This window comes from Canis lupus, chromosome 16 (assembly GCF_003254725.2).
Source record: "Canis lupus dingo isolate Sandy chromosome 16, ASM325472v2, whole genome shotgun sequence".
Taxonomy (NCBI): domain Eukaryota; kingdom Metazoa; phylum Chordata; class Mammalia; order Carnivora; family Canidae; genus Canis; species Canis lupus.
The window spans coordinates 10,836,948-10,861,145 of NC_064258.1; the positions used below are offsets into that span (position 1 = coordinate 10,836,948).

The 24,198-nt window shown below is 56.3% G+C and overlaps 1 protein-coding gene across 3 annotated transcripts in view; it reads right to left on the bottom strand.

The window, feature by feature from the left end:
* The window catches only part of GCK (glucokinase), a 43,017-nt gene extending 25,291 nt beyond the window's left edge, over positions 1-17,726 (bottom strand). Inside the window, exons 1-2 of one of the 3 annotated variants that reach the window (XM_025433536.3) lie at positions 17,427-17,726; positions 16,400-16,806 (exon numbers count right to left, since the gene is read on the bottom strand). In XM_025433536.3, the coding sequence (XP_025289321.1) occupies positions 16,400-16,444 (45 nt within the window). In that variant the 5' untranslated portion in view covers positions 16,445-16,806; positions 17,427-17,726. Of the gene's footprint in view, positions 1-16,399; positions 16,971-17,305 lie in introns of those variants that run through there. The other 2 variants (XM_025433526.3, XM_035699569.2) reach the window with 2 other exon arrangements.
* Positions 17,727-24,198: the final 6,472 nt, after the last annotated feature.

Genomic DNA, 24,198 nt, shown 5'->3' on the forward strand with positions numbered 1-24,198 from the left:
GGGCCACAGGGGGACATGGTGAGCGGCGGCGCACCAGCAGATGGTCCACTCAGGGCGCTCAGGGATGCCGGGCCCGGTCTGCAGCACCCTCAGGTTTTCAGGCTGCTGATACCCCCTCCATGGCCAATTTCCAGCGTGTCAACATGGCATCACAGAATGAAGAGGTGGAGAGGCACCTGTGATCAATTTTCCGAGTGTGTGAGGGTTTTGAATTTCCGGATTGCCACGAACCCTCAGGGCTCATAGGACACCTGTGCTGCAGGGCGGATGTCTCCTCTCACCTGAACAACATGACTCAAGGCAGGCCCTTCCTGGGAACTGCCTCTGCCTCCCCCCGCCCCCACCCGGCCACACCGAGGGCCAAGGCTCAGCTGGGCATTGGTGCACCCGCTCAGGAAAGGCAGTAGCCTGGGGAGCCGTGAGCCCCACTGATGCACACCGTCAGTTGCAGGGTCAAGGGAGGTGCACTTTGCACGGGAGAAGGGAGACTTTACTGAGGTAGGGGTGCTCTTCAGGGATGCAGGCTGCACGTGGGCAGGGGTTCCGAGAGAGACATTGCTGCGGGGGCCCATGGAAATCTGAAAAAAGCCATAACCCACATGAAGCCCTTGAATTTACACTGCAGACCCTGAAGGACGTGATCAGAAGAAAAGAAGCAGACACATCACCACTGCTGTGTCCATATGCTTGGAAAACCCATATGCTGGCCATGCTCTCGGGAAGGCGGGAGGACATTCTATCTGCCAAGGCTGCAGGGGACGTGCAGATGAGGGGACAGCAGCTGAGAGGCTCAGTGGGAGCTGTCCCCTCCAGACCAGGGCTGATGGCAGGCAATGCTGCTCAGAACTGCCCCTCCCCTTTAGCCAATGGGCCCAGAATGGGTGAGCAATGGCTGAGGTCGGCCACCCTAGTGGAGACTTGCAACAGAAAGGCACAGCTTCCGAGCTTGAGCCGGTTCTCAAGTCCAACACCCACGACGGAAGGACAGACGGACTGAGTCCCTGGGAGGGATCTACAGCTATCTACAAGCACATGTCAGACATACTCCAGGTTCGGCTCCAGACCACTGCAATAAAGCAAGTCAAATGAGTCGTTTGGTTTCCTTGTGCATATACTGTAGTCTACTCAGGGTACACTTTGTCTTAAAAAGCAATGTTCATACCTTAATTTTAAAATACCTTGGGGGATCCCTGGATGGCTCAGAGGTTTGGTACCCGCCTTCAGCCCAGGGTGTGATCCTGGAGTCCCGGGATCGAGTCTTGCATCGGGCTCCTTGGATGGAGCGTGCTTCTCCCTCTGCCTGTGTCTCTGCCCGCCCCCCTCTCTGTCTCATGAATAAATAAATAAAATCTTTAAAAAAAATCTTTAAGATACCTTATTGCTGGGGCGCCTGGACGACTCAGTCAGTTAAGTGTCTGGCCCCTGATTTCGGCTCAGGTCATGATCTCAGGGTCATGAGATGGAGCCCACATCAGGTGCCACACTCAGTGGGGAGTCTGCTTGAGATTGTCTCTCGCCCTCTGCCCCTCCCCCGTCTCCCTCTAAATAAGTATTTACATCCTTTTAAAAATACTGTATTGCTAAACTATGCTAGCCATCATCTGAGCTTCTAGACAGCATAATCTTCTTGCTGGTGGTGGGTCTATGCTGATGTTCGTGGCTGCTGACTCATCAGGATGGTGGCCGCTGAAGGCTGACGTGGCTATGGCTGTTGTCTTTAAAAGACAACAATGAACTTTGCTGCACTGACTCTTCCTTGCATGAAAATCTTCTCCAACATATATATATTAAAAAAAAGAAAGAAAGAAAATCTTCTCCATAGTATGTGATGCTGTTTGATAGCATTTTACCCATAGGAGAATGTCCTTCAACTTTGGCATTCATCCTCTCAAACGCTGTTGCTGCTTTACCAACTCAGTTCATATGATATTCCAAATGCTTTGTAGTCACTCTAACGATCTCCCCGGCATCCCAAATGGAAGTAGATTCCATCTCAAGGAACCCTTTCTTTGCTCATCCATAAGAAGCAACTGCTCATCTTTTTATCCTGAGACGCAGCAAATCAGCCCCATCTTCAGGCCCCACTTTGTCCTCTAGTTCTGTGGCTGTTTCCACCACCTGCAGCGACCCCCACACTCAAGTCTGGAACCCCTCCCAGCCTTCCACGGACGCTGGAATTGCCTCCTTCCAAATTCCTGTTAATGCCGGTATCTGGACCTCTTGCCATATATCATGAATGTTTTTAATGGCATCTAGAGTAGCGAATCCTTTCCAGAAGGCTTTCAATTTACTTGTACCAGATCCCTAGAGGATTCACTGTCCATGGTTAGCTATGGCCATACAGAATGTATTTCAAAATAAGAGGACTTGAAAGTCGGAATTACTCCTCGATCCACAAGCTGCAGAATGGACGCTGTGTTAGGCATGAAACCAACAGTGCTCTCGTCCATCTCCAGCAGGGCTCCCGGGTTACTGGCTGCATCGTCAGTGAGCTGCACCATCTGGAAAGGAATCCTTTGTTTTAGAACAGTAAAGGGATCCCAGTGGCGGGCTTAAATATCCAGTAGCCATGCTGTAAACAGGTGTGATTTTCTAGAGCACACACAGGGATCTGACATGATTCTTCAGGGTGCTAGGATTTTCAGAATGGCCACTGAGCACTGGCTTCACTTTGCAGCCACATGAGCCCCTGCAGGAGTCAGCCTGTGCTGGGAAGCCCTGAAGCCAGACACTGACTTCTCCAGCTGTGAAAAGTCCAGGTGGCATCCTCCTCCAACAGCAGGCTGTTCCACCTACATCCAAAGTCTGTCGTCAGCATTGCCACCTGCCTGAATGAGCTCAGCCAGATCTTCTGGATGACTTCCTGCAGCTTCTCCATCAGCACCTGCTGCTCCACTATGTACTTCTATTTACAGAGATGCTTCTCCCCTTCAGCCTCAAGAACCCTCCTCGGCTGGCTCCTCAATTTTCTTCTGCAGTCTCCTCACCTCCCTCAGCCTTCACAGAACAGAAGAGTCAGGGCCTCGCTCTGGGTGAGGCTTGGGTTTATGGGAGTGTCATGGCCGGTCTGATCATCTGTCCAGGTGACTAAAACTGTCTCCATGTCAGCAGTCAGGCTGTTCTGCTTTCCTGCCATCCCTGTGCTCTGGAATAGCTCATGCAACATCCTTCTAGAACTCTTCCTCTGCATCCACAACTTGGCTTGCTGTTTGGTGCAAGAGGCCCAGCTTTTGGACTATCTCGGCTTTCATCCTGTCTTCCTCACTAAGCTCAATCATTTCTAGTTTCTGGTTTGAAGTGAGAGACATGTGACTCTTCCTTGAACAAGTAGAGGCCACTGTAGAGTAATTAAGTGCCTAATTTCAGTATTGTTGCATCTCAGGGAAGAGGGAAAGTGCCGGGAGATGGGCAGTTGGGACACATTTAGGGACCAGGTTGACCATCTTATGAGGGCAAGGTTTGTGGTCCTGATACAACACAGCTCTAACATCCAAGATCACCAATCACAGGTCACCACAGTGAATGCAATCATAACAAAAAAGTTTGAAATACTACAATTACCAAAACATGACACAGAGATAGCAAATGCTGTTGGAAAAAAATGGTGCAAAAAAAGAAAAAAAGAAAAAAAAAAAGAAAAAAACGGTGCCAGTCGACCTACGTGACACAGAACTGCCCCAAGCCTTCGATTTGTCAAAAAGCAACAAAAACCCCGCAGTAATCCACGAAGTCTAATAAGAAGCATGCCTGTTCTAGAATACACTGGGGAAGAGTAATACTCAGATATTTTGATGAAAATTTATGGCAACAGACACTGATATCTGGGGCCCCAAAGTGCCATCACGGCTCCCCAGCTAGTGTTGGGGGTACCCTGGGGTGGTGGCCTCTGTCTGCTGCACTCAAGGTCGGTTAGTTCCTGGACCCACTCAGTGCTCACATCCCTGGATCCCCGACGCAGGACTGGAATGGGTTTGCTCAGCTACTGGAGGAACCCTCATAGCGGTTCCCTGACCTACAGGAATGGCTAAGCGCAAGCCCCAAAAGTGCTGTACACGCACACACACACTCACTCCCACACATGCACACTCCATGCATGTACACTCATATACAGTCACTCCACACACATCCTGCATGCACATGTACACTTGCCCATGAAGCACACCCATGCACACTCACCTCCCACCCATGCACGCACACTTACATGCACACACACTCACCCCACACACATCCTGTATACACAAATATGCACACTCACCCCCCACTCATGCATACACACGCACATTCACCCCATGCACATCCATGCATGCACACTCACACACTTGCCCATGCATGCACACACATGCATACACATACTCGTCCATGCACACACACACGTGCACACTCACTCCCCACACCCATGCATGCATACTCATGCACATACTCACCCCACACACATCCATGCATGCACTCTCACATGCCCATGCATACACACACATGCATACACACACTCGTGCATGCATACACACACATGCACACTCACCCCCACCCATGCATGCACACTCATGCACACACACCCCACACACATCCACGCATGCACATTCACACACTTGCCCATGCATGCACACTCACACTTGCTCATGCATGCACACTCATGCATACGCACACTCATCCATGCACACACACACGCACACTCACCCCCCACACCCATGCATGCATACACAGCACATCCGCCAGCCAAAAGAAAAGCATCAATCCCAAGAAAAATGACAGAAATTGTTGCCGTTCTCAGAGACTTCAAGGTTCAGAGTGGTTGGTCACATCCTGTCACCATTAATTCTCTAGCCGGGTCCCCATAAAGACTGACTGGACCAGGACAGATGATAGTAGCCTGCACAAACTCAAATGAAGGGGGGACCTGGTTGCAGCTGCTGTGCTAAAGGCACTTCCTTCTGGAGGGATCAGCGCTGCTCATGGCGGGCAGCTCTTAACTGGCAGAGCTACTGTTATGGCCTGAACGTGTGCCCCAAAAGCTCATGTATTGAAGTCCTCCCCCAACAGGACGGTGTTTGGAGGTGATCAGGATTAGAGATGGGCCCCGGGGATGACAAGAGGCGGGAGCTTGCACTCTCTGGCCACCATGGCACAGACGGCCATCTGCAGGCCAGGAGCAGGATCTCACCAGAACTCCACCCTGCTGGCGCCTTGGCCTCAGACTTCCAGCCTCCAGAACTGGCAGAAATGAGTGTCTGTGGCATTTTATTTTTGCAGCCAGAGCCCAGGCCTTTGCTTTGTCAAGACCCTCTGGAATGAAGAACGGGGCAGTCTGCACTCACACGAGATGGCCAGCAGTGTGCAAAGGGATGGGAATGTGCTCACTCTCTCACAGATCTGTCCTGAGAGACCTGGGTTACTGGGCTTTCCACGGGGCGTGAGACAGCGTCGCTGTATGGGTGGCTTTCCACGGGGTGTGAGACATCGTTGCTGTATGGGTGCAACTGGGCTGGATGCACCCGAGCAGGGAGGGGCAGGAGCCATGATGTCCTGGTGAGACATGTGCTCTCTAGAAAAGTCAGGGGCCCGTGAAGTTTGTGGGGGCCCAGAGGTCACGCCAGAACGACCACTTTAAAGTAAGGGACAGGGACACCTGGGTGGCTCAGCGGTTAAGCATCTGACTTTGGCTCAGGGCGTGATCCTGGGGTCCTGGGATTGAGTCCCACATCAGGCTCCCTGCAGGGAGCCTGCTTCTCCCTCTGCCTGTGTCTCTGCCTCTCTCTCTCTCTGTGTGTCTCTCATGAATAAGTAAATAAATCTTTAAAAATAAAATAAAATAAAATAAAATAAAATAAAATAAAATAAAATAAAATAATAAAGTAAGGGACAAAGGCTATGCCTCTTCTTATCACCAAAAAAGGTGCATAACATTTAACAGGCCATATCGTGGAGGCAGGATACTGTACACTGGCAACACCGTTCCAGCTTCTCTACCAGGTAAAACAGAAGGCTCATAGTTTAGGTGGATCCGGCACCTGGTCCCAATGGTGCCACGACCAGCCCTGCCCCTGAGGTCCTGGGACCTGGCAGCCTTGATTGGAGATGTGACACAGTACAGACCCTGGTAATTGCTGAGAGGAGAGTCAGAGACCAGAACTGGGTCAGGGGGCCGCTGCCTGCGGCAGAGAACCGATCACCACCTGAAAAGCAGCTCCTGGCACGCCACCAGGTCCTGGGAGAGACAGAGCAGCCGACCAGGGGACATGGAGCGCCCACGTGGCCAGAACCACCTGGCATGAGCTGGGGGCTGGGGGGCTCACTCTGTCATCAGATCAGGGGGCCCAGTGGCCACCCATTATTCGATGGAAGTGGCAGGTGTGGAAATCAGGCTCAGGCAGGGCCAGAGAGTGTAGGTCAGCTGCCGGAATGGGCAGCCCAGACCCTCCGTCACTCCCCCTCCTGCGGGGACGCCCCCGTGCCCGTCCCTCAGCTCACACATGCGTGGCCTCAGAGCAGGGGCTTCCCTTTGCTCAGCTGTGGAGGAGTGCAGACACCCACCCAGCGCTTGGTGCTGTGTGTCAGGTGCTAGCTGGAGAAGGCACTGCAGCCTCCCTTGGGGTGGTCCTGGGAGACCACGGCAAGGACACGTCCTCTGGATGGTCAGCACTGCACACAGTGGTTCACTTCATGGGGAGAGACCCATGGGTCGTGGTGAGTAGCAGTGTGAGGAGCCGGCCAGAGACCTGAGGACCACGAGTGTCGGGGAGACAGACGCGGCCCATGCTGGCGGTTTAACCACCACCAGGAACCATGGGCTACAGAGATGGCGACAAATAACCAGGTGGACGGGATAACCAGTGGCTCCCAATGTCAGCTCAGGATTCACACAACGTCCTCCTGAGGGGGAAGCGTGGTGGCATGGAATCTGTGTGTGCCCCAGACTCAGGGCAGCCATGAGCCACCATTTACAGCCTCGGGACCCCCCGAGGACGTGGGAGCTGAAGTTCACCTCACCAAGCATCCGACTGTGGGTTTCCCTGCAGGTGCCAGGATAGAGATCTGAGCCCCACTAGGGGCAGAAGGCGGTGCTGCCGCTGGCGCCCCCACAGGACTGGCCCACCGGCCACCAGCTGCTGTGAGAGCTGGAAGTGCCTGGAAGGTTAACCAAGGGGAAGGCTGGCTTCCTGCCCTCTCTGCGGAGCTCCCTGGAGGTCAGGGGGTCGAGGGCTGGCCCCTCTCTTGCTCTGTGCACCCCCCACTGCCACGCAGGCTCTGCAGCGAGCACTCCCTCAGCAAGCCACTCTCCCCAGGAGCCTGCTCTCAGCCTCTACACTGGGGGAACCTGACCAGAAACAGACGCGAGGGACTGTCCCCTCCCCACAGCCACGGTGGCACATGGTGCACGCAGACACTGAGTGTGGACGAGGCCCCCTTGGGGGAGCAGCGGAGAGAGGACACCCGGTCCCGGGACCCGCTGGTGCGCTGGACTCCATCCCCCGCTGGGTAGTGAATTCTGTGTAAAGGATCCTGCAGGTGGCCAGACGGGACGCGTAGACCGAGTGATGGGGGCAGAGGAACCTGCAGGCCCAAGGCAGGAGCGGAGGCTCACAACCATGTCCCTGAGTCAGAGCCCAGGGAGCAGAGGCCCGCACATCTCTGCACCCCTTTCCTAAGTGTCTACCAGCGGGGCTGACGTCACTGAGGCCCAGGCCCTGCTGGGGGGTGGGACCCAGGCCTCACCGGGGCCACCATGTGGGAAACACCAGTCCTGCTGCTACTTCCATGTGGAGCCCACAGGCCCACGCAGAGATCTCCACCAGATACAGCTTCGTTTTCATTTGCCTTCCTTTATGGTGCTTTTAGAAACTTTCTGAGGGATCCCTGGGTGGCTCAGTGATTAAGCATCTGCCTTCAGCCCAAGGCGTGACCCTGGGGTCCTGGGATGGAGTCCCACAACAGGCTCCCTACACGGAGCCTGCTTCTCCCTCTGCCTCTCTCTCTGTCTCTAAATAATAAAATCTTAAAAATAAATAAATAAAAACTCTTTCTTAGAGGGAACTTTACATTTCAACCAGCCAGGAAGGGAGGGAGGATAGTGAACCTGTCCCCCGACAACAACAATGAACATCTCGTCATAATTGCGTCAAAATGCTTTCCTACACAGGTGGAACACGGGAATTCTGGAGCTGCCTATGTGTCCAGCTTGCCCTCTCGCATGAATACCCTGAGAGGCCACGGGGATGGCTCCTGTGTCAGCCGTGGCATTCCCAGGGCAGTGGATTCATTCGTTCACACGAACACACTCACGGAGGACCCACCACGCCCCACCGCACACCAGCCCTAGGAAGCACTCCAGCAGCCTATTGGGGGGCTGGGCAGGGATGCCATAGTTCGGGGAGGGGGCGGCTCTGACCCTGCAGTCCCAGACACTGTGCTCTTCTCCATCCAAGGCCACTCCCTAGGCTCTGACCAATTCCACGGCTCATCCATGAGGCAGTGACCCCAGTCGTGACCTTTCCCTGAGCCCCAAACCGCAGCACCACCTATCTCCTCGACAGCCTCCTTTGGGGGCCGACAGATGTCTTCCTGCTGGACTCGCTTCTCTGCCTGCATTCAGCACCTGTCCCAATCTCCGGCTCCAGGGGACACGAGGGCTGGAGCCTCGAACCACATTTCCCAGGTTCCCTTGCAGCCACTGCTCTGTGGGACTGGTGATGACCACAGCCCACACTGCTGAGATACTTGAAAGGACTGGCACTTGACCCTCCAGCTTTGACAGATGTAACTATTTGCACTGCCTGGACCTGTGACCCAGCTTCATGTGTGTGAGAGCACGAGGCAAAGACATGGCGACAGAGGCTCCCTTGCCCTGGGATGGAATTGCGGGAGTGGCCCAGTGGCCCCTGGCTTTGCTCCTTTATGCACCCAATTCCCTGTAGCAGAACCTTTCTGCTTGGAATCCCTAAAGCGGACCGTTTCTCCCAAACCCTAATACGAGCATCTGGCACCATCACCCCACACATTGATCCTGACAACACTCCGGGCCCCCTAGAATCTCCCGCCCTCAGCACCCAGAGGCATCTTTGAGATGCACAGACTAACACAACTACCTGAGAAAATAGCTCACAGTATTAGGAGCTGTGAGGCCCTGGAGACCCTGGACACGAGGAGATGAGGGACGCTGGCCTCCCAGGGGGCTCCCTCTGTATTCCTTTCTGTCCTCTGGCTTCTCCCGAACCTGCTCCACACAGACAACCCGGTGATGATGACATGGAAGGAACTCCCAGCACAGCACACACAATGGCTCTAGCTCTAGCTGGGCACAGGGTGCAGGGAAGGGCACTGAGACTGGGGCGGCCAGCGAGGGGCTGTGGGTGTGCGGCTGTGAGGCTGGAGAGTCTGGCTCCACAGAGAGCAGCAGAAGGGTCTATGCAGGCAGACGTGCTTCTGCATCTGCTCTCACGTGACCCACTCTGCAAGCAGTGAGAGAGGTGCACGTGGGGGTACAGCCAGCGGAGCTGTGTGAAGGGGTGAGGACAGGGAGTCAGAGAGAGTGCTTGGGGCCCTGGGACCCTAGGAGGGCACAGTAAGGCTGGCCTTCACGGGGCAGTCGCCCTTGTCCCAGAGCAGAAGGAGGCCTGTGGGCAGGTGTGGAAGGAAGGAGAGGCGACTGCTCAGTGTCCACACCAGGCTGCCCGGAGGACAGACATAGATTGGGATGGGTGTGCCCAGAACAGGACCCTTGGTCTGTCCCCAGTGCCAGCCTTCTGACCCCTGAGGTGGCCCGTTCTAGTGTCCCGGGCAGCCTGCTGGGCCAGGCAGTATGTTCCGTGGCTCCCCAGCAGGTGCATGGCCCCAGCAAGACCCCAGGTCCCTTCCAGAAGACCCGGAAGGCCAAGGGCCACAGGGGAGGGATAGGTCTAGCTGGGCCTCCGGAGACGGAGGTCTCTCTCTGGTTGTAAGCAGGGGAGTCCAAGGAGGCCGAATGGCAGCAGCTGGACTCAGAGCGGCTAGTCTGTCTACCCTGAGGCCAAGAGCTCACCTCCCTCGGGGGAGGGTGGCCGTGATGACCAGGATGCAGAGAGATGGCCAGAGGCATGGACAGGGCAGTGGGCTCCAGCTGGCAGGGCCTGGGAGGTATGGCGTGGAGAAGGGGCCCCAGGTTAGTAGGAGCTTGAACACAAGGCACTCTGCGGAGACAGAGACAGACGGGAGGCGTAAGAGGCCAAGGCAGGCACGGGGGAGCATTGAGTTCAGGGTCAGGTCACCCAGTGATGGCCCCACGGCACCCTCCCTGGCACTTGGGACGTGTTCGGACTTGGCCGGGTCATGGGTTCTTGTCCCAGCCTGTGGGCACACAGCACAGACCCCGGCACCCCCTGAGCACTCCCTGGAGATCCAGGAGACCCGGGCAGAGCGAGAGCCTGAGCTGACAAGTGCTGAGAGGAATACGAGGAAACCTTCCCGGGGGCAGGGCCCAGGTCTGGAGCAGGGGTCAGAGGGAGCCAGGCAGACGCTGGCAGCTGTGGGAAGACGCTGTGTGCATTCGCTGCAGGCCCGGGGCGAGCCTCCTGACTCCCGGATAGTGTCGTGACAGTGTCATTACACCTGTTTCCTAAAAAGATCAAGTTTGTCTGAGCCTCTGCGGGATGAGGCTGATGCCCAGCTGCAGCCCCAGAGGCCGTTTCCAAAGCCCGCCATCGGTTCTCGGACCCTACCGCGTCCAGGGGTTTCAGGGAAACCCAGGCAGCCACCCTAGCCACCCTCCCTGGGAAGCAATCCATCTAACTGTGCGAGCCCTGGGACTGCGGGGGCCAGGTGTTGGCGATGCTCCCCCAAGCACACTCCTCAATGCCTGAGGTCTGGCGGTGGCTTGGGGTGCCTGCTGCCCCCCCGGCCTGCTGCCCCCACAATGTGTGAGCTGGGACTGTGAGGGAGCAGGGGCAGAGGCCCCAGGTGCAGAGGCCACAGGGCCTCCCCCACAAGCCAGGCTGGATCCAGGAGGCAGGGGCTCGTGGACCTCAGTACACTCGCCCCGGGGCAGAACTGAAAGCCCAGTTATTGGGAACCCAGCACCCCACCCGCGGAGGTTTGCTCACAATGTTAGTGTAGTTTCTGCGTAATTAACAGGCAATGCTTCAGTCGGGGGTTGAGATTGTGCTGTAGTGTGTGTGTGTCTGTGTCATCACGGTGTCTCTTGATGAAACACGGAAGATCCGGTGTTTCTTCGTAATCAGCTGAAATCCCTGCCCACTAGCGGGCCTCTCGGCGCTATGGTCACAGCCAGCCATCATTCACTTTTATTGGACTTATTTATGACTTTATGCGTTCCTGGTTTTCAGAGTATGCTCGGGGGCACCAAGCTGGGGGCTGCACGTCCAGAAGCGGGGGGAGCAGGCCAATGCTCCTGTGGACATGCCACCTCCACACGTGCTCTGGGTGGGGCCCGAGGCCCACCAGCCGCAGCGGTGCAGCTCTGGGCCCTCCACAGGGCAAAGGGAGCCTCGTGGGTGGGTTTGACTGGAGCGCATCCATGGGCACATGATGTCCATGGGCAGGGGCACAGGATGCGGGTGCGGATCCTGTGTCCTCTGGGAAAGCCCATGGCATGCAGTGGCACCCATTCCTTCCCTCATCTGGATACTTGCAGGACAGTTTTGGACTTGCGTCTCTGTGGAGAGGAAGCACAGCTTCTCTGGGGAGGTAGGTGCAGGGTTATGTGGCACGAGACTCCTACCCTGCTGAGGCCTGTGAGTCCCCCAAGGAGGCCTGCTGGGGGCCCTTTAGGGAACTTTAGGGCTGGGGAAGGCCACCCCACTGGGAGCGGGCAGGGAGGGGGCAGGTGTGAGACTGAAGCCTGGGGGGGGTGCCGCAGCAGAAGGGCAGGACCCAGAGGAAGCAGTCATTGCAGGTGGGGACGGATCCTTCATCCTGGGGTGCCCAGCTCAGTTCTACTTTTGGGGGAGCAAGGGGGGTTTATTCTCCTCCCCTGGAGCACAGCAGGGTCTGCGGGGCCTCACAGGCAGGAAGCTTGGAAACCCAGCTCTGTTTTGGGGGACCCTCAAGGCAGCAGGTGAGCTGTCTGGGTGACAGCTGAGCCTCTGGGCAGTGGCTGAGCTGTCTGGGCAGTGGGTGACCTATGTAGGCAGTGGGAGACCTGTCTGGGCAGCGGGTGACCTATCTGGGCAGCAGGTGACCTGTCTGGGCAATGGGTGACCTGTCTGGGCAGTGGGCAACCTATCTGGGCAGTGGGCAACCTGTCTGGGCGGCAGTTGACCTGTCTGCATAGGGCGGCAGTGAGGCAGGACAGACAGGCCCCTCCCTCCTTAGAGGGCAGTGCCAGGAGCCCCCGTGTCCCCGAGAGTCCCAGGCTGATTTAGCTCTGCCCACGCCTCTGACAAGTCTCCATGCCCATCCCACCTGACACGCGATGCTCTCCCCTTTTCTGCAGGCCAGGCAGGGCCACCTCTGGACCCACCACTTCAGAACGAATGGTCGCTTGCAGCCAAGCCTCCAAAAGTTACCCGGCATTACCTCAGCAATCCGCTCGGCCTCTGTACACAGGGCCCCAGTCAGAGGCAGAGGCTCCCCACAGACTGTCCTTCACAGAGACCTGGGGGCCAGGACCCATCGCTGGGGCTCTTCCCCATGTCTGGGGCTGCACGCAGGTTGGAGGGCACCACCATGACACGGAGCCCCCCTGGCTGGGCAGGTGCAGCCTGGTGTGGGGCAGCCCTGCACGCAGAGCAGGGCATGTGCATCACAAGGGGATGCTGCTTGATAGGAGGGCTGGGAGGACTTCAGGGGGGCGCAGGGAGGGGGTCCAGGGAGCACTGGCCACCCAGGTGCAGGGGCCCTCCCATCCCCCTTCCTGCCTCAGGACTCTAGCTCACTGCACTCCTTCGGCCCCTCTGTCGCCTTCTGGGCCCTAACCCAAAGCCCCTTCCCTTGGTGTCGGTGTGCAGCTGGGCTCTGGGTTCCAAGGCTGGTGGCCCCCCACACAGTGCCCAGCCCAGCACCCGCACCCACTGTGGCCCTGCAGGGACCCTGCTCAGGACCCGAGTACACCAACCCCTGCCCTGTCCTTGGCAGTCGGGACTTTCTGGCACCAATGGCTGGACAAGGAGGAGTCTGGGTGGGTGGGTGACCTTTCTTGTGGTCACAGGAAAACCCGGGCCAGGACCTTGACTGGGGCAGCAAGGGGAGCCCAGGCCCCAGAGAGGTACCCAGAGAGGTAAACCGAGAACATTTCACCAAAGGGGGAGAAAAGATCTGAACCGGGGAGGCAAACAGCTTTCCTCTCCCCGCGGAGAAACCCTGACGGTGGTTTTCACGAGGCCTGACCACCGAGGCCCTGGAAAGGTGAGGCAGGCGAACCCATGGGAAACTGGCTACACAGACAGACAGCCTACCCGGAGCAAAGAGAACCAGAAAAGCAGGTCCTGGTCAAGTGGCGCATCTAAACAGTGGGGTGGCCAGTTCACCCAGAAAAGGGCCATCCATGTAGAAAAATAAAGGAATTGAGTACACAGAGCGTGAGGGGAGGTGGCCATGGGTCAGACAGCCAGGGCCTTGCCGGACACCGAGAAGTCACCCTGAGGCCCCCAGAAGCTGAGGACAACAGAGGGCAGGAGGTGAGGGGCCACCTGGGAGGGATCTGGGCAGGGGTGGGCCAGCCCCCGAGGAGGGGGACAGGCCTGGGGCAGGCTTAGGGTCTGATGATATCCCCTCCCCAGCCAGGGACACAGAGGCAAAGAGACAGAGAGAGACAGAAAGAGACAGAGAAACAAAGGCAGACAGAGACAGACAAAGGCAGACAGAGAAACAAGACGGAGTGGCATCCTGCTTTGAGTGCCAGCAAGACCCAGCACGGCCCCGTGAGAAGGGAAGGGGAGATGAAGGTGCAAGGAGGGCGCAGGCCAGGACTTCGTCTCGGTCGAAGCAACACCCTCCAGCATCCCCAGAAAAGCTGCAGCCCACCCCAGTGCGGGGGCCCCGGACCTGCCCTGGGGGCCTCCTGCAGCAGCACAGCCCTGCTCTGTCCTGCCATGCGGTGGCTTCGGGGCAGCTCTGCAGAAGGGCGGGGAAGGAGGCCTGGGCCTCTGGCCTGGTCCTGCCACCACAGGAGCAGGAGCAGACCTGGTCGGGGCTTGTGCCCTGGCAGCCGGAGGGCCTGACTTCAGGATGCTCCATTCTACAGGCTACAGAAGGGTCCCACGCAAGGGGACACCTGCGCTCTCTGTCTCTGCCAGGTGAGGACACAGCGGGAAGGCGGCCACCCACGAGCCAGGAAGAGGCCCTCGCCAGAACCCGAGCCTGCTGGTGTCTCAACCTGGGGCTTGCATCCCCAGATCCGAGAGAAGCAAACATCTGCTGTTGAAACCCCTCGGTGAGCTACGATGAGGGAGCGCCACCCACCAGCCTTCTTCCTGGAAAGCACTGTGGAGCTCCCTCCTTCCTGCCCACTGGCTGCTCATGGAGCGGGTGGGACCCACCCGGAGGCGGAGGGAGAACCACATGCTGGGGCTTCCGACAGGGTTCCCAGGTCCCCACCTTCAGGTCATGCAGGAGGGGTGGCCATCAAGAGCCAGAGCTCCACACCACAGGAATGCACATGCTATGATGGGGTCCAAGGGGCAGCCAGAGGCACAGCCCTGCCCCCAGTGAGCTCTAGAAGCTGTGCAAGGGGCTGGCATACACGTGCAGAAGCCACTGAAGGATAGCAGAGCCCACAGGCTCACGCAGACTCTGGAGGGGTGACAGCCGTAAGCGTGGAAGGCTCAACACCGACCAGAGGGCTGCTTGCATGCAGAGGAAGAGCAGCGCTGGTGCCTCCATTCCCTCCTCCCAGGAGCCTGAGGTGGACGCAGCCGCTGTGAGGGACATACTGCTCACTGCTCCAGGGCCAGTGCTGGCTTGGGGGGGGGGGGGGGGCGGTAGCACTTCCCGGGAGCGCAGGGCTGGAGCAAGACAGGCCTGGCAGCCAAACCTCAGCTCCTGAAGCCACTGCAGCCCTCCAGATGGGATGGGGGACTTATGCTCAGCCAGGCTGCCCCCTGCCTCCCTGCACACTGGCCAGGGCCCCAGCTCACTGACCCTACAGAACAGGGGGCACAAGGCTGGGACAAGTGCAGAAATGGAGACACTCATGCTGCCTCTTGTTAAGCTTTTGAGATTTTCTTCTCCACACTCTTTTGCATTAATTTTGATTCTTCAGAAATTATTATCGACCTTGATCACTGATGTTTTTGGTGCTCCTTTCAAGTGTATGCCAGAGGCGGGGCTTCCCCCCTCTGCTCTCAGCCTGGGGCTCTGGAGCCGGCCCTGCCTCGGGGACTGGACCAGCACCCCTCGGTTGGGGGGCATTGTGTCCCCTGGTGCAGATGGGCAGGAGCAAGGACCAGCCCCAGAGTCTGAGAACGGGCTCCCCGGGCCCTCACTCTCACTGTCACCTAGTCACCCTTCTGCTCCCCAGTAGCCTCCCGGGGCCCCTTTGGGCAGCATTTCTCATCCAAACTCCTGCCACGCCAGTAGTTATAGGACTCGCTTGGGGACTCGGCCTGTCTTGCTGCCTGCGGCTCCAGGCACCCTGGCTCAGGCTGCTTGTTTTTCTCCTCACATCATCAGCTCTGCTGGGAGCAGAACCAGCTCGTGTTTGTGCTGACCTCGTCAAGTCACAGAAGAAGTGAAGACATGTGAGGAGGAGACTGTGCCAAAGGGACTGGATCCCTGTCCTGCCCTGATGACTGGCCTGGGGCTGCAGGCATGCTCCCCCTGCCCTGGCCCCAGCCCTGTCTCCTTGCTCACTGCCTGGGCACAGGGCGGCCTGAAAGGACGTCTGGATTTCTCTCTGTTTTGGAAAAAGTAACTGTTCTCTGCTCCTCACCAGGAGCAACCGTGCTCCTCCTGGAGTGAATCCTATGAAGCTGTCCAGGGCCCATCACAATACCTGCTGGGTGCTGCCTCCCAGCCTGGCAGCTGGCTCTGCCCACTGAGACCCCAGGCCCCAAATCCCCCCTCCAGCCGGGGCTCTAAATTCCCCAGACCCCCGGCCAGTGAAAGCCACTTGCCAGACCTCCTGGCAGCCTAATTGCCCAGTCACGGGGCTGGAGCCTGAAGCAGCCGGAGAGGGCCTGGCCTGCTGGGAAGAGGGGGCCTTCTGACCAGACAGAGCCACTGCCCTGGGCTCCCTCCCCATTAGGCCTTCCCTCAGGGGCCAGGGAACCAAGGCTGGTCTGTGCCCAATGAGCCACAACCAGCACCCCTCCTGGAGAAGCAGACTCCCAAATGAGCAGGGAGTCCAAAATGGGGCTTGATCCCAGGACCCTGGGATCATGATCTGAGGCGAAAGCAGATGCTTAACTGACTGAGCCACCCAGGTGCCTCCACACAACGAGTGCTTGAATAGACCCTCCAGGTTGTGCATTACCTTTTCCTTCTTGGTGACGTCCATCCTGGCTCTGTCATCCAGCATGTGTGTGGTGGGCAGCTCGTGTGAGCTGGAACCCCTCAGTGTTTCTGGACAGCTTCTGAAGCAGAAGTCCCCCAAGGTGTCCGCCAGCCAAGGAAGGATCTGAAGGGAGGGTATGGTCCACCTTCCAGCCGGTTTCTGGCTCGAGCTTCAGGCGTAGAGTTTCCTCCTTTTCATCGTTGACCAGCAAGCTGGCCGGGCTTCTCTCCGGGGACACAGCCGGGACCCTTCCCCACCCAGGCCCGTGTGGCCATCGCTGGAGGCCAGGACTGGCCAGCGCCAGTCAGCCGTCCCTCCAGGTGACGCTGGGCTGCGGTGGCACGGTGTCCTCCAGACACACTCAGCAGAAAGGGTCCGCTCTCCTCCTGGGGCCAGGGACAACTCTTGAGCAACTAGGCTTTAGGGGACCACATCCCTCTCACACCCCAACCAGCCTTCCCCAGCTTCTGCGCCACCCAGCACTTCCTGCTTTGACCAGGTGTGGAGTGGGGAGTCCCCCCACGGGGCCTTCTGTGTTCCCCGAGAGGGCCCGCGCTGCCATGGCAACCGAGAGCAGGGCCTCAGGCCTCCGGCCTCTGCAGGGCTGACCATCCTGTCATTAGAGCTGCCATGCAGAAAACCGGGGCTGATGGCAAACGCCTCCATCCCCATCACCATAGCAACGGCCCAATCGCCCTGTCACTGTGGACTTTGCCACCTGTCCAGTTCCCAGGGCAGGGTCACAGGGTCTTCCAGGCCCACGTCCTAAGGAGCAGAGGCTCCTGCGCGTGCAGAATCCAGAGGAGAGGGGGCAGGCAGCTTGCCCACCAGCCCTGCCACAGGCTGGGACCCCCCGTAAGCTCTGTGGCCGCCTTCCCTGCCTACCTGAGCCGGGACAGTGGGCCCGGACAGGGTCCCCAGCTCAGGACGCGTGCATGCCCAGTCATGCTCACAGTGACGGGACCCTGGGAACCGAGCGGGAGGCCAGGTGCCAGAGCTCACCCACCAGGAACAAACTGGGAGACCAAGGACCATCTCAACCGGTGCTTCTGGCCTCAGCCTCTGAAGCCTGGTGTGCTTCATCCTCGCAGAGCGGCTCAGGACTGGCACACCGCGAGCACTCCAGTGGCCGGTGGCTGCTGTCAGGGGGAGCGTGGGAATGGGGCCCGGCAGGGTCAGGACCAGGCCACCCAGGAGACAGGAGACGTCTAGAGGTCCAGCAGGGGGAGCGAGGAGGAGTGGCCAGCGAGACTCTCCAGACCAACGACGTGCTGTCCCATTTTAAACCAACTTTCTATTCGTGGTCATCTGGGCAGTTCCACTCTTCCCCCATCGTGGGGCTTTGTGTTTTACCAGTCAAAACATGCACATGTGTCTTCCAGAAGATTCCTAGAGGCTGGACTGCTAGATCAAACGCTCTGCACATTTTACATCCGGGCAGATGAGATTATAGTGCTCCCTCAAAAGGCTCTCGCATTTCATTAATCCTCCCACCAACCTTAGGAGTTTGCCTCCACGCTGGCCCACCCTTGAGATTATAAATCTTGATAATCTTTTCCTGATCTGTTGTCTCGTTGTCATTTAACCACAAAGCCCTGGGTCCTCTTTGTCTGTTCGCTGGCTATTTGCATTTTTTTCTCTAAGGATGATTTGTTTACACTCTTTATTTTAACACTGAGGCCTGGGTTTCACTCTGTCACTGGACCGTCTTTCACGTCTCCTTTTGTGTAACGGGCTCTCATATTCCATCTCTAATACCTACTAACCCTTGATTGAATCTGCCGTGATGTTTCCTGCGGTCCATCCTATGCTCAGACTTGATCGCTGGTGTCTTCATCACACAGAAGTGGTTCCTTCTCATGAATTTCAGTCTTGGCTTTCTTGTTCCAAGGTTCATGTCTTGTTAAGAAAGGCATTTCCCACCCAAAACTGGAAAAATATTTTCCCACATTTCCTTCCAATATTTATTTATTTATTTATTTATTTATTTACTTATTTACTTATTTATTTATTATTTATTTATTTCTCTTTCTTTCTTTTAATATTTAGCACTTTGATCCTTCTGGAACTTGTTTTTATGTATGCTGTGAGGTAGTGAGGTATGCAGATATTAGTGAGACTAGTATCTGTGGGGTAGGTGATTGTTTCCCCACTGACATGTAATGCTGGTGACACATGGTTCATCCCCTACCGTTTGATTTTTCTGTTGTAAGGGAGCAGCTTGGGATCCCTGGGTGGCGCAGCGGTTTGGCGCCTGCCTTTGGCCCAGGGCGCGATCCTGGAGACCCGGGATCGAATCCCACGTCGGGCTCCCAGTGCATGGAGCCTGCTTCTCCCTCTGCCTGTGTCTCTGCCTCTCTCTCTGTGAAACTATCATAATAAAAAAAAAAAAAAAATTAAAAGTAAGGGAGCAGCTTGGCTCTAGTCACTCGCAGGTGTAGTCACGGGCTATGAAGTCAAGGCTGCAGCTAACCTGAGCCTGACGAATAACTTTGTGCTTCCTGGGGAACGGAAGCCAGATTAGCAACCTGCTCAGAGGCCACCTCCCACTCTCTTCCCAGGCTGCCTGAGAGGCAGTCAGGAAGCTTTCCTACAGTTTCCAGTTCTGAGATGTGCTCTTGGCCCTTGGGGTAGCTTCTGTCTAGACCAGGCTCCCAGCCACTGGAGATGCCATGACTTGGGGTGCAGGCAGCAGTCCCCTTTTGCTTGGATGTTGTCCTTTGTGGTGCGCAGGACAGGGAGCAGCCCCTTTCGATGCCCTTTCTTTGCTGTCTGTACCGTGTCGTCTGAACGTAGAAGTGGCTCTTCCCCTTCTGCCACATCTGTCTGTCCATGCGCAGGACCGGGAGCGGCCCCTTTCGATGCCCTTTCTTTGCTGTCTGTACCGCGTTATCTGAACGTAGAAGTGGCTCTTCCCCCTCTGCCACATCTGTCTGTCCACGTGTTCGGCAGGAAACTAGACACAAGAGGCAGGTGGATGGACCTTTGACGTCCTGAGGTCCTGACAGAGAGTCCCCAGGGAGACCCCAAGGAGACCCCCCCAGGGGCCACCCTGGCCCATGCACCTAGTGGTGGGTTTGCAGTGATGCCATCCCGGCAGAGGATGGGTTAAGTGTGTTCTCCTCCTTGCTCTTCTGCAGAAAGCAGCCATGTGTCCTTATCTGACCCATGTCCCCAGAACAGGAATAATGTTGTGGTTTCCTACCCCTTGCAGGCATCTTGAATACTTCTTGAGAGAGGACAGTGCTTAGTTGGCTAATTATGATATAATCCAGGCCCGTCCTCAAATGCTACAGCCACCGGGCCCACACCCTGGACTGCCTGGGGCCCCTCCTCTAATAAGACTGCTTTGTTTCCCTCTCCTCTCCCTGTGCTGGCCTTCCTTCTGCCCCAGGTCAGTCTTGCTAACAAACTCCGATGCCAGTTCACTTTCGGCTGGTGTCAGGGTAACTTCTGGACACCGGGCAGGACAAGCAGGCCCTTCCCTACATCTTCTGTACCACAGGACTTCCCTCCTCCAGCAAGTCTTGCGATTCAGGTTTGCCAGCACAGGGGCAGACCGCTGGTCACGTCATGGGCCGCTGGTCACCTCGCAGGCTGCTGGTCACGTCATGGGCCACTGGTCATGTCGTGGGCCGCTGGTCACCTCGCAGGCCGCTGGTCACCTCGTGGGCCGGTGGTCATGTCGCGGGCTGCTGGTCACGTCACGGGCCGCTGGTCATCTTGTGGGCCATTGGTCACGTCGTGGGCTGCTGGTCACCTTGTGGGCCGTTGGTCACATCGCGGGCTGCTGGTCACCTCGTGGGCCGCTGGTCACGTCAGGGGGAGGGGCGGCTTAGGGGGAGGAGGCTCAGGGGGAGGGGAGCTCAGCCGGGGATGGGGGTCTCAGGGGGAAGGGGAGCTCAGTCCAGGGATGGGGGCTCAGGGGGAGGGGGAGCTCCTCATAGTGTACCCTCTTCCCTCTTGCTCTGACATCTGTTCCCTCTTGGCTGCCAGCCTGGGCAATCTGCTGGAAGGCCTGTGGTAGTGAGCAGTGTTCCTAGGGGCCGGGGCTGGACGGCATCAAGTCTGTGCTCCCTAGGCCAGTGGGCAGGAAGACAAATTCTCTGCCCTCTTTGGGTCTTCAGCTGCATCTAAGACCCAAAATGCCTTAAACAGGAGAAAAGCATACAAGTTTTTTGTTTTTTGTGTGTTTTTTTGCAAACAAGTTTTATTACAGTTTTTGCAGGTACACAGGAGCCTTCTAAAGAGAATGAAGACCCAGAGAGGAAACCAGAACAGGAAAAATCAATAGCAAACACTCTTATGACAAAACAAAACAAAACAAAACAAAACAAAACAAAACAAAACAAAACAAAAAAACAGTGAAGGACCCACAAGATAGAGGGGCTGGGGCTATGGAGGGGACATGCTGGAAGTAACTGCAAGGTGAGGCTTGTTTGTACCAATTTTGCTAGGCCTCATTCATCCCTGGTGATTAGAATGTCTTCCTCCTGGGCCACCTGGGTGGCTCAGTGGTTGAGTGTCTGCCTCTGGCTCAGGTCGTGACCCCGGGTTCCTGGTCCCGGGTTCCTGGGATCGAGTCCCACATGGGACTCCCCTCGGGGAGCCTACTTCTCCCTCTGTCTGTGTCTCTGCCTCTCTGTCTCTCATGAATAAATAAAATCTTAAAAAAAAAAAAAAGCAGGGGATCCCTGGGTGGCTCAGCGGTTTGGCGCCTGCCTTTGGCCCAGGGTGTGATCCTGGAGTCCCGGGATCGAGTCCTGCATCGGGCTCCCAGCATGGAGCCTGCTTCTCCCTCCTCCTGTGTCTCTGCCTCTCTCTCTCTATCATAAATAAATAAATAAATCTTAAAAAAAAAAAAAAGCATGTCTTCCTCCTGCTACCAAGAGGGCACCTTTCATGTGGGGGTTTAATCTCCCACTTTGGAGAATAAAACGAGAGTCACAATGGGCTTCTTGCATCTGCTGGCTCTCAGACGCTGCCACCTTGTAGTGGTGGACATGTCTAGCCTGCACACTTAGGAGTGACACGCCCTGGAATTCTAGGAGGCCTGAGGGCATCTGTGGTTCCTTTCAGGGCCCCTGTTCCTGTGTAGGCTGCAGAGACTCACCATACATTTACCCTGAAAACAGCCCTGCTGCCCTGGCCCTGGCTGACCAGATGAGAAGCCAAGGCCACTGTGTGGCCAGGTCCCCCAGGAACCCCCAGCGTGCCCCTCAGCTGGCTTTGATCCAGCTCTACGGGGGTCCCACTGTGCAGCTAAAATGGGTCCCTTCGTGAGCTGAGAGGGCTTTGAAGGTATGTGGGCACCCGCCTGCCCAGCAGGGGTGAATATGAGCCTGGACCACATGCTGTGGGCAGCATGGCTCCAGTCCTGTCTCCAGGGAAGCTCTTCCTCTAGGGCGCAAGTGCACAAGGGAGAGTCTGGACTTCAGACAGCTTTGCCACCCCGACTACCACTGGAGCTGCATGCATAACATCAGCGCTCCCTTCTGATAATCTTTTCTATTCCCATCATTTAAAAAAAATATTTTATTTATTGGGTGGCCCAGGTGGCTCAGCAGTTTAGCACCGCCTTTGGCCCAGGGTGTGATCCTGGAGACCCGGGATCGAGTTCTGCGTCAGGTTCCCTGGGTGGAGCCTGCTTCTCCCTCTGCCTGTCTCTCTCTCTCTCTCTCTCTCTAATAAATAAATAAAATCTTTTAAAAAATATTATTTATTTATTTATTTATTTATTTATTTATTTATTTGAGAGAAAGAGCATGAGCAGGGTGGAGGGACAGAGGGAGAGGGAGAAGCAGACTCCCCACTGAGCAGGGAGCCCGATCTGGGGCTCAATCTCAGGACCCTGAGATCATGACCAGGGCTGAAGGCAGACACTTCACTGACGGAGCCACCTGGGCTCCCCATCCCCATCCTTTTAGACTTGTAGCACAGTACAAAGCATTCCTGGATACCTTCACCCCGACCCCTTCACTTTACCCTTCATATATACCTCCGAATCCTGCAAAGGTGAGGTGAAGATGTGCTGTCTCTCTACCCCCTAAGTACTGGTGTGTAGTACCCCCAAGCCAAGAATTCTCTTGCATAACCACAGCACAAGGATCAAAATCAGGAAATGATAAGATACAATAGTATTCCCCACTCTGTAGAACTCACTCAGGTTTCAGCGTGTCAGATTTCTGCTCCCAGCAGGATGCAGGATGCCTTTAACCCATGACCATCTCTTCTTTTTTGTCGTAAATGATAACAATACAGGAATCATCATGGTTTTTACTTGTTAAGGATCTACCAAGACTAGACTTTGGAATATAGTGTCTTACCATTCCCAGCATCACATCGATGGAAAGGGTTATATCTCCAGCTTTACAGATGAAAAAAGAGAGACAGAGAGGTTAGTGCTTTGTTCACCTTTATGCTTTGGGGGCTTCTGGTCATGCTGGGACTGAATCCAAGTCAAGTGGTGGAATGGAAGCTGGATGCTGAGATTGGGGAGTTTGTACCCACATAGCTGGAGCGGTGGAGGCAGGGCTGGGCCAGAGAGGAGGGCAGAGAGCCTCTGGGAGGGGAGCTGGGTGGTGCCAGGTGTGGTGTTGACATGTGTCTCGCCATTCTACCAATTTCCTTGATCTGAATCCGTTTCTGTGTCTGTAAGGTGATGATGAAACCTCTCTGTTCTGTGAGGCGCTGAATGAATACCAAGCACGTGGAAAGTGCTTGGTATACGACCAACTGTAAGACATCCACTAGTATGTGACTTGTGAATACACTTAAATCGATTCCAAGCAAGAACTGTCCTCCTGGTCCCTTTGAAGAACTTTCAGTGGCAAAGGAAAAGGGGCTCCAGGGATTTCCATCAGCAGTGGGCTCACCCGCCCCCTATAGGACAATGGTGTTAGCACAGCATCACGGGCTCCTGCCTCGCCTGATGCTATGGCCCTATCATGGGTCACAGGTCTGGCCTTGGCCGGTGTCTGTTCTTGATGTTTCACACCCAAACAGGGGCATGTGGAAGAGCCCTCTTCACACTCTGCACTTGAAAATACCCAGGGAAGGGGGCTGGTGAGGGAGGTGCTGAGTGAGGGGGCAGGTGCCAGGACCCCTCCTTTAGACATACAAACATTTTTCTATAAACCATTGCTCCCCAGGGCACCTTTGCAAACGTCTGCAGACACTCTTGGTTCCCAGATGGCATGGGGTGCTACTTGGGTATGAGGCCTGAGATGCTGCCTACAGTGCCTGGGACGGCTCCCAACTGTTGGGACAAGCCCGCAGTATCCAACCAAACTATTAATAGTGCTAAAGCTGAGAAACCCTGATTAGGTGTAGACTGATGCTGTTGGCTCTTCCCATCGTCTCAGCTCTGGCTGATTCTAGCATAGCGAACGTGTCAGCTTAGTGCCAACTGCCAAAGACTAAGGTCCTTTATGTGTCCCGTGGGGGCAGATTACATCCTACCATTTAATAAGCAAGAAACAGGCAAGATGCAGTTCTTATGCAACTGTGCCTCCTTCATCCCCACCCATCGGCAAAGCATTATTTCAACATCTCAAGGCAAAGGAGGCCTTCTGAGTCCCCGTCCACCAGCCAAGCTGCTCCCCAAGTGAGGGGCGGATGCTCTGCCCTTGGAGGCGATGTGTCTCTGCTACCGTTGAAGTCAGCACTTTGCCTCTTTCGTCAGTGCCTAGACAGCTGGTGGGCAGGCCCAGGGAGCCCCGACCCCGCAGGCTCGTGCTGAGGGGTCCTGTGCAGACAGGGGCTGCTCCTACAGGAGG